At 38.6% G+C, this 10,531-nt stretch overlaps 1 protein-coding gene across 2 annotated transcripts; it reads left to right on the forward strand.

The window, feature by feature from the left end:
• Positions 1 to 21: 21 nt before the first annotated feature.
• Positions 22 to 10,239, forward strand: ADAT2 (adenosine deaminase tRNA specific 2). 2 transcript variants are annotated; one of them, XR_004355873.1, is made up of 7 exons: positions 22 to 121; positions 265 to 369; positions 6,721 to 6,871; positions 7,433 to 7,539; positions 9,194 to 9,266; positions 9,388 to 9,518; positions 9,561 to 10,236. XR_004355873.1 is itself a non-coding variant. In XM_032681808.1 (6 exons), exons 1-6 carry the CDS (start codon positions 41 to 43, stop codon positions 9,426 to 9,428), a joined length of 558 nt encoding a protein of 185 aa, XP_032537699.1. In that variant the 5' UTR covers positions 22 to 40; the 3' UTR covers positions 9,429 to 10,239. The 2 variants fall into 2 exon arrangements, 1 of the variants encoding a protein (XP_032537699.1); XM_032681808.1 differs by having other exon boundaries at positions 9,388 to 10,239.
• The last annotated feature ends 292 nt before the right edge of the window (positions 10,240 to 10,531 follow it).

Genomic DNA, 10,531 nt, shown 5'->3' on the forward strand with positions numbered 1-10,531 from the left:
CACCGCCTGCGGTGCCCCGGAAACACCGCCCGGGCCCGGCATGGCGGAGGAGGGACTGGGGCAGGGACAGGGAGAGGGGGAGGCGGCCACGCTGGCCTGGATGGACCAGGCGCTCGACGTGGTCAGTGCGGGCGGGGGCTCCTTCTGTCCGGGCAGCGGGGAGGGGGCGGGAGAGCGGGGGCCGGTGAAAGCCCGTCCGTGCCCCCCGCCGCTGTAACGCGATCCCGTGCCCCCCGCGTGTCTGTCTGTCTGTCTGTCCCGCAGGCTAAAGAGGCGCTGGAGAAAGGGGAGGTTCCCGTGGGCTGCCTGCTGGTGTACGACGGCGAGGTCATAGGCAGGGGTAGGAACGAAGTCAACGAGACGAAGAACGTGAGTTGGGGTCCCCCCGGGGACGCCGTGTCTGGGGCATTGCTGTCCCGCCCTGCCCTGCCATGCTCTTGTCCCTTTACTGAGTCTCAAACGTGCTCTCTGGAGGCCTTTGAAGTCACCCGGGGGTTAAGAGTGAGAAAAGCGTGACTCGTGCAGCCTTTTCTGCTGAACTTCTTTCCATAGACGCTCCAGAAACAGTTCATTTTGTTAGTAGACTGATGTTTTTATGTGATGTGGTGCGGCCGTTTGAAAAGTACTGAACTCTAAATTGGAAACCCAACTCTCTTGCTTTTCTAGGAAAAATTCCATACAAATAAAGGAATAAGTAATGAAGATGCAGAGGAAGACAAGCAGTTGGGATGTTGTGTAGACTTACAGAATACGTAGAGTAACCACATGTCGCATTTAGTTTACAAAAGTTCTTCCTTTTGACCAAATTCTGCTTTCTAAAAGATATTGCCTGTAAACTTTAGACATGTTGCAACTTTAAGCATCAAATTAGATCTTATACCTGCTGAGAGACCCATTAAAGCCAACAGGGATTTTGTACAACTGGAAGTTTTGTATAAATGAATCTGTTTGTAGGATCTGGCTGTAATTTATATTAGATGTCTCAAATCTTAAAATATAATGTAAAGTGAAAATTAGTCTTTTAAGCTCAAAAATGTAACAGTAAAGATGAATCATTATACTAATTTGTGATACAGGACAATTGTATTAAGATGATTCTAATACTACTTAAGAAAACCAGATAACTGAGAAGCTAGGTATCTCATATTACACTGTTGTAAACACTGTGGGAAGCAGACACTTTGTGGGAAAAATCATACCTGAGATATTAATACTGTGTAAAAATCATATGTTAATAGAACATAACTGACAACACTGCTAACAAAATCATAATCAATTTAAAAATACCAGGAAACTTTCAGGCTTTTTTGATATCAGGATGTCTGAATACATACTAAAATGCAAGTAGCCTGATTTTAAAAGATTCAGCTGCATTTTGGAAACAGTAATCTGCTAATATCTTTGAAAGCCAAGCCTTTATTGAACTGCTGTTTAGCTCAAGTTTCAGTTCTTTTGTGGCTTCATTTTCATAAATGTTTATATTACAGTGAATGGAAATGCTGGGTACTTAGTGCTTCTAAATTTTTTATCGGATACTTAATTGCTCCCTATAGTCTACAAGAAAATATAAGCTTGCAAGAAGTACTTGCTAGGAAATGTGAATGCAGAAAATTGTTTTCAGTTTTCTTCTAAGGGTTTCTGGCATTATTTAGGGACAATCCTTGGGAAAAAACAACCCTCTTGAACCATCGAGGCAGTTCCAGCAGACATCATAAATGTCAAGGTTTGTTTTAAAACTAATTTCTTGTCCCACCTTATATTGAAGGATTTCTCCAGAACATCATTCCTCAGATGGGTAAAAAACATCTGATTTCCAGTTTTAAACTTTTTATGTTCTGTTTATAGCTCTCTGTTCTTGTGCCAGCATCATCCATTATTTTACATAGCTTGGATGTATTTAAAGTCTTATTCCCCTTTGGCTTTTGTTTTTCCCAAGCCAACTGTTTAATTTCCTTTCAGAAGACAGGCTTTCTTTCTGTGTTCATTTTAATAATGCTTTTATATAGCCATTCCAGCTTTGATTCATCTTTCTTGAATTCACTTAACCAGAACTCTATACTTTATTCCAGATGGAGTTTCTCTTGTGCTTTGTTTGATGACAATAATACCTCCCATTCTCCCTGGAAGAAAGTCCACTGATCTTGTCCAGAGCTTCTTTGATCTTTTATGTTGCTGGTTTGTTATTCTTGATTTGTTACCTTGAATCTTTTTTTACTCCTATCCAGAAGACCATTCAACTCTTGAGTGACATCTGACCCTGTCACTTCTCATGAAGTCTCTCATCATATGAAAGAGATCACAGCTGTAGGTGTTTCTCCAGTTAATGCCGATGTCACAACTGAAAACATTTAAGCAAAATGATCTTTGAGTGTCTTCGCTAATTGGTTCCCTCTGGACAAATATTTTCCCTGTCAATGCAACATCTCTTCTTGCTCACCTTACCTTTCTTGCACTAGGCCGTTTTCCCCAAACTCACAATAATTTCACAGGTTGTATCAGATGCATTGTAGAAGTCCAGAGAGGTGAGACTGCTCTTTCTCTTGCCTAGAAAAAACATTTGTCAAAGAAAGTACTAGGTCAGTTTAGTGTCAGGTATCTTACTGATTTTTTGGTTTCATTTGCCTTTTATAAGGATTAGTTGGTTAGCTTGTTGTTCAAAGTTTGTTATCTTGCCTGTTTTGCTATTGAGTCTCTCATGGATCTCCAGGTGTCAGGACTGTGCATCCTTCTTATTTTTCAATACAGTGACTCTGTTTGCTTTGACAGGTTTCAGCCATGCAATACTCTCCCTTGATGTATTAAAACATGGCTATGATACTGGCAGCCTGATGCACAAGTTCCTGAGCATTTTTTGATGGCAGTGCTTTATCAACTTGGGGGTTTGCTCCTCATCCCTATTCTATGCCCTAGGCAATTTCTTAATTTTAAAGACCTAATTCTGTGTCTCATACACTGTAATTTGTGCTTTCATACTCTTATTCTGCCTTCTGACCACATTCTCTGCATCATTTTTATTGAAAACGCAAATTATTCATTTTGTTTTGGAGTAGTACTATAATTATATTTGAGCCTCATCTCAAGGTCACTGTAGTAGTGCTAACTCCTTTTTGACGTGTTTTCTCTCAAGGTATTTTTACTTCTCTCAAGTGATTTTTCCTTTAGCCTTTTCTTTCTGACCTCCAAAATGTAGCTTTATAATATATTGACTTTTTTAACTTATTGAAAACTTTCTTCCTGATTTTAAAAAATGATCATTTATCCAGTTAGATCTGCAGTCCTTCCCTATAATTCTGCCCTTGCTCAGGAATCAACTTGCCTCTAGCCCTTGTGTCAAATAAATTCTGCCTTCTCCTTAAGTAGGTCCCTGCACCCTCAGATCTAACAGACTGAAGTTAGGAGCAGATAGCATCATCTTTATGCCCTCTTTCATTCTGTTCCTAAACTGCTCATTTTGGTAAGAAGATTTAGTTACTGAAGACTCTCCATTATTTTCAGTTTGTCTCCTGTCACCCTACGTACTTTCTTTCTGCCCTGTACGTCCATAGTAGGACATGTTAATGTCAGAGGTACTGCCGCTTACTCTGTGGAAGTTATTTGCAAAATTATTGATCATCCCATTCTTCTGGGAAAAGTTGCTTTTGGAAGAAGGGAGTTTATATACAGCTGTGTTTGTTTTATTTTATTTTTAAAGAGCATGGCTGTGGCATCAGCATTTCAAAATAGTTAGGCGTGCCATTGCTTGTCTTCATTGGGCAATAGTGTAACAATTGCCTGTGTAAGACACTGGTTTTCAACAGCCTGGCGATTCATTCACGGGCTTGTGCCAGTACTCTGGCAGCTCCCATACTTGCTTGTTCACAGTCTTGTCTCAGACCAACCTGAAAATTTTCTTCCTTATAGCATATGTGACCCTTCCCAGCTAGAAACATTTTTTTGGCGTCTTTATTCCCATGTGTGACGCAATCATTCACTTCCCAGTAGAATGCTCTCTGTCTTAGTTCCTTAGTCAATAAAAAAGGCTATCTAGTCATAGCTTAATACAAAATAAAATCTTAAGACAGACCTAGAAGGTGTTTTTTCCCCATATTTTGTCTTTAAGGGGTATCTTCAACAGATATGTAAGGAAGGAGCTCAAGAAACAAGAAGAGAGTAGTGTAAACCTTCCCCTTGCATATCCTTTCCAGTTCTGAAAGTGAATAGGTTAGGGACTTCCAGAGCCCAAGACTGTAGCTGGATCATTGTTTCTGATAGCTGTCTGTGCACATATCCTCCATGAATTTGTCTAAACCTGTCTTGAACTCATTTATGTTTTTGGCTTCCATAGCATCCTGTGGCACTGAGTTTCAGAATTTAATTATGTGCTTTGTGAAAGAGTACTTCCTTTTATTTGTTTTATATCTGCTGCCTGATAATTTCATTGGGTGCCCACTTGTTATGAGAAGTAATAAATCACAATTATAACTGTGATTTTCCACATTTTTCTTGATTTTTTAAAAACCTCTACTGTAGTCCTCTTAACTTGGAAAACTAATTACTGTATCTGGTGAGTTAAGAGCCATAGTCTAATTAGTCTCTGAACAGTCTCTTTACTGTTCTGTAACTTGGATAATTCTTTCTCACTGTGAGGTGAATTTGTCCTGGTGTTCCCATGTCTTCATGATGTGAGATGACTAAACCAGGGTGTATTACTTAAAATCTGGGTGCAGTAGGATGTAATAATATTCCATATTAGGGTAATCTCTTTTGTGGAGCTGTCTTGTATTACTGCAGAAGCTGATACGACCTGCAGCATGGCTTTTCTTAACTCGTACTCCCAAGATCAGCAGAGGCCTGAAAGCTGCTAGGTGTATGCAGTATAAAGCGGTGTCTGAGGATAGAGGCATGTTTTCCTCTGGTAAAGAAGGCTTATTGCTTACAGATTTTCAGTTGGTGCTCAGGAGGTGAAAACCCAATGTGGTGTTCATGTCTCTTTTAATCTGAGGGGCACAAAAATAGAATAGCCGCCACTTACATGTTTGAGTTACAGTAGCAGTGGTAGTTCTGAGGTATCTTCTGGAGGGCATTGTGCTTTGTGTCTCCATAAAGTGTGTACACTGAGATTCCAGCTGATGTGATCTCATTTAGTCAACTAGGGAACCTTCATGGCAACATTTCACTAGTAGGTATGGAAAGATCATGTCTGCATATTGATTCAGGTCCGTGTTCTTACTCTGAGTGGGTTCATTACTAAGTTAGTTCAAATTACAAGTGCACTCCCAGAATAAATTTCTTGATTGTGTCTGCTTACCGTTTGTGCTTCCTGCTTTGGTTTGTGTCTCTCAGATGGCAAGCTGTCTTCCTGGCAGATGAAATTATGCTGAGAAGATGCACTGGGGGAGCATCCCTAATGCACTCCAGCTGTTGCCACAAATACACCGTCTGTGGGACTAAACTGGATGTAGGCCACTGTGAACATCCCTGAATTGGTGCTGAGTCCTCAGCAGTGTTTTGCTGTACAGATGCACTCCTCTTGGCACTGCACTGTTTGTTAATGTAGGCATAGGCAACATAGATCTCTGTAGAAGTTTTAAAATGTTTTTAAACAGTATTAAACTTAGCAATAAGTTACAAGTCCTCTGCCATTTATTGTAGAGCATCTCACTGTTATCACTACAGATCTTCACTGTGCTAAAACGTTAACCTAAGTTTACGTATTGAGGGAAAGTTATCTAAGGTCACATGAAGCAGAGGTACAAGTATAATTGGGATTGATTAAATATTAGTCTAATGCCTGTGTCGAAAACATCCTTTTTTCAGAATAGAAAAAAAGAAGGAAAACACTAGCAGTCAATTCAAATAAGCATCAGACTCTGTAACTGGAGAGTCCCTTTATAACTAGTACTTTATGGTATTTTTGCTCTGATGTTTGATTGGCATAACAGTGCTGCAGACATTTCAGAGCGATACTGGGAGATTACTAATTGTTTTTGTCTCTCTGCAATTAAAGTCGACACTTCTGTTTAGGTTTTTGTGCCATAGGTACTGAGATACTAATCATTCAGTTATATTAGATTAAAAAAAAGAGAAATTAATATTATTCTGCCTTTTTGTAATCGGGCATATGCTCAATCCCTCCCTTGAGGGACTTACTGTACTTGTATGTATTCCCAGGCAGCAGTAAACCTGATGCAAACTGAAAATGCTGTGTCTACACAGCATGCCAAGCTTTTCCAGAGACATACTGAAGTTATTGCATATTCACAGTGCATTCAGTCCGTGAGGGCACAGTAACATTGTCAGAGGGAGGAAAAGGTACCAGCTAGGAGCACTTTTCTAACATTTCCAGAGAAAGTAACCCAGTCTGCATTCTTGCTCTTGAAAGCACAGTGGACTATGGACTAGATCAGGTGTTCTAGTGGGCTTTGTATGTCCCTTAAGCTTCAAGTAGAGCTTTCGGCTTACTATGCTGACATGACTGGGAGAGGAGAACTTCTAAGGAGGTTACTCTGCCTAGGAACAGGTAGAAGAACAAAACGGTTTGCACTTGTGAATCTTGTGTGCTGCACACTAGCGACTGAGGTTGAGGTTGGATATGTTCTTTCTTGGGCTGAGTATTTCTTCTGCAGTTTGGGCAGCATGAAATTTCTTTTGCAACTTGAACCAGCAAAGAGCATTACATTACTTCTGTAACAAAAGTGAATAAATGCAAACTTTCAGAAAAGATTTATTTTTATCTCCTAGGCTACTCGACATGCAGAAATGGTAGCGATCGATCAGGTCCTTGACTGGTGCAAGCAACACAGCAGAGATTATACGGAAGTGTTTCCACAATTGGTATTGTATGTAACTGTAGAGCCCTGTATCATGTGTGCAGCTGCTGTGCGCTTGATGAGTATCCTTTCATGCTTATTCACACTGGGAAACCGTATGTCAAGGCATTACTCTTTTGGCAGTGAGCCCACAGAGAAGGGCTTGATGCTATCAGGGAAAGCCAAAAGGGGTGGTCTGAGGGTTTGCACCCACCTCCATTTACTGCATGGTGAATAGCAGGAGACTCAAGAATGAAAGAGAAATGGTGCAATTACGACAAACAACTGTTTCTCTTGGAGATTAAAAATATGGTTTAGAGATATCTATTAGTACATAAAATGAGCAATGCTCAGTTCAGTGTTCAGTTTTTAATGTTAACGATTGGTAAACTGTGTATTTTTATGCCTCTGCTTTATGATTCATGCTTCTCCTTTTCCAGGGAAGGCTGGATGTGCACCTTCAGCAATACATCTTACATTACTCAGAAGTAAGTTCTGATTTTATGAGGCAAGAATTGTAGCTCAAACTAATTTAGTTTGAAAAGTACAAGCACATCTTAGTGAAATTTAATGACTACTTAAATCAGGCTACTGTACTTCCTACTTGCTTTTCACTTTAACTTAATACCTTGACTCATTCCCATAAATTCCACGAGTTGTATATGGCTGTCGAAATGAGCGATTTGGAGGCTGTGGCTCAGTTTTGAGCATCTCATCTGATGATATGGTGGACACAGGAGACCCATTTGAAGTAAGCTGTGAAATGTTTCCCTTTGTTTTTCAGCTAGGGTGCTGTGTCTGGCTTTGTTACCAGGCTTTGAGAATGTTATGCGTCATGTTAAGAGGACTCAGATGGAAGATGATCAAAGTCAAGTAAACTTGACTTAATAAGAAAGTAATGTAAAAAACATTAGGTCCCTAAATAAAAGAAAAGCCTGATGACAGTCTTAAATTATTAAAAAGAATGTATCAAAAGGGAAGGGAATTATATTCGTGGAACAAGGTAAGAATTAAATAATCTAAAATATGTGTAATACTTAGAACAGTAAGTGTAGATTGCAGGAAGAGAGGAGGGAAAATTGTTTTAAAATGCAGAATGTATAAACACATAATCAATAAAGATCAAGTAACAGCAGCTTACCAAGTTACTGTTTTTTAGCTGAGCCATTGGAAGTGATTATGTTTTTGTTTACAGTTTGTCTGTATATGAGGTAAAATGCATTAGCTTAGACTTACTTCATATAGTTTAAATCTCAAAATAAATCTGGACTGCACAAGTAGCAGAGGAGATTTAGTTTAGGTATCAGGAAACTTTCTGAACGGTAAGGATACTGGAGGACTGGAACAGTCTGGGAAGAAGGAGGCATCTTTGCCATGTGAGAAAGGCTGGACAAGCATTCAGTGGACGTACAGTATACATAAATCTAGATGCTTTACGGCATTGTACTACTATACCTATATAGCCACACATACATATAGAGAGTATTTATAGCATTATCTTTATTACAGTTGTTGATGATCCTGCCTTATACAATGATACTGATTAGGGTTCTTGGAGTTGTTTTCCACACTTCATATTTATGATTTATTGAATGTAAAACAGGTAATATATTTCAGCATTTTAAGTAAGCACTGAAAACTCAAGGCTCAAAAGAGTTTAATTCAGCCAGACAATACTGTTTGGCACTCCAGTGTACACGTATTAGGCGTCTTTCCCTCAGGGTCTTAGTGAGACTAGCATCTGAATTAATTTGTATAGTCAGTACTGGAAGAGTGTTCATTTGCTAACACTGGCATGTGGTATTTAATTTTTTTATATGTTCAGAAGAAAGAAAGGAGAAGGTTCTTGCTGCTACAAATCCTTCCTTTGTTTCTGTAGGCTACTGCAGTGGAATGTATGGGAGTAACTAATTACTTTCTGTGCCGGTGAAGATTCGTTTAGTGTGAATGACATTTAAATGCTTTGTCATTAGTGTTCGTGGCCTGGAAAAGTATTTTGGCAGGACCAAAAAGGTCTGAGAGATGACTGTTTGGTAAAGAATAGGTGCGTGGATGAATGTTTTCTGGCAGGAATCTCATTTACAAATACCTAGCTGTATGTCTCTTATTTCCAAGTGCCTGAGGAGTATATGTTTGAAATACATTAATAAGAAAGAAATTGTAGATTGCATACAAATTTTATATAAGTTACTAAGAAAGTTTGTTTTAGGGAAATTATTTACTCTGCTAAGCCTCAACTTCGTATTTTTCAAACATATGAGGTATTTAACCTGAAAAGGAGATTTTTCTGACCCGTAAGTTGACGGTACAGTTGCTTAAAATTATTGTGTACTTGAGGCATTATTTTGAAGTATGGAATATGTTATTCTCAGATATGCTCACTAACATCATTCTAATTTGAACAGTGCACTTCTGGCTATCGTGCCGAAGAAGCGGTAGAGTTGTTAAGAGCTTTCTACAGACAAGAAAATCCCAATGGTAGGTTTTACATTAATTTTGTATCCATTTTGATCCCTACCTAATTTAAAAGAATGATGGCACTGGTATTACTGTAATTCACTTCTGGTAATTTTTCTCCCTTTCTGTTTCTTCTTGGCAGCACCAAAATCAAAAGTAAGGAAAAAGGATCGTCGTAAGTAGCCATACATGGGAGGGAGAAAGAAACTTACCAAAAAATTATATGTGAAGGTTTCTTCAGCATCCTTGTTTAAAATGTACAGTTCAATCAAATTATGTCTGATTTTCTGTACAGAGTTTTTACTAATAGGATACTTACTACTTCCTGTGTTTCTATGTATGTGATTTCTTGCTATCATAATGATCAAAAAAAAGAATAAATGGTCGTTTTTTAGAAAGAGGAAAATTTGTGGTCCAAGTTCACTTGTTTACAGACAGATGGATCCATTAAAATGATGGCATTTTGTAGAGCACGTTTGCTTAGGCAAGTAAGTAAATCTCTTTAAATCTCTTGGAAGGTTACGTTTGTAAGTCCTTTGTAATCCATATGTGTGTATTGAATCAAGAGGCATATAAAGGAATTGTACAGTCCTTGAAGACTGGAGATAAGACCATTGTAAATGTTTCTTCATTGTTTTTTACACCCCTTCTAGCACAAGCCAGATTTTCAGACGTGATTTCTGAAAGTCACATACCTATGCAGACAGGTACATATGGATGATCACGTCTCTGTGTGTGCTGTTGCTTAATAAGGTGAGCAAACATCACTTGGCTCCACAGCATCTTCATACAAAGTTGTGGAGAAACTCTCTACAACTCTCTTTAGACCGTCCACTCTGCCTGTGAATATTAGTTTAAGAAATGCTTTATTTTTAACAATCCGCTAAGAACTTGAAGCTGTTGTCAGCTACTAAATTATAGTAATTGAGACAGGCAGATACAAATGAAAACCAGGAAATTGGCAATAGCATGAATAAAAAATATTTAAGATGATTATCTTTTCGTGGTGTTGGTTGGCTTTGTCAGTTCCGTGTACATTCCTTAGCAGTGCAGTAATTTATAATCCAGAAGAGGGCCTTCAAGTTCCACTAATGAATTAAGAATATAAGTACAGTTCAATCTTGATTTTGTACCTCTTAGTGGGTAATTATATTAAGCATGAAACTGTTTGTAGTTTATTTGCCTGTTATTCAGAAATTTGAGAAATGCCCTAGCTTTTATTTTGAATGCAAAAGAGTGGCTAAAATTTTATTATTATAAGAAGTGAATACAATTAAACCTTTTAG

The sequence above is a fragment of the Chiroxiphia lanceolata genome, chromosome 3, assembly GCF_009829145.1.
Source record: "Chiroxiphia lanceolata isolate bChiLan1 chromosome 3, bChiLan1.pri, whole genome shotgun sequence".
NCBI lineage: Eukaryota > Metazoa > Chordata > Aves > Passeriformes > Pipridae > Chiroxiphia > Chiroxiphia lanceolata.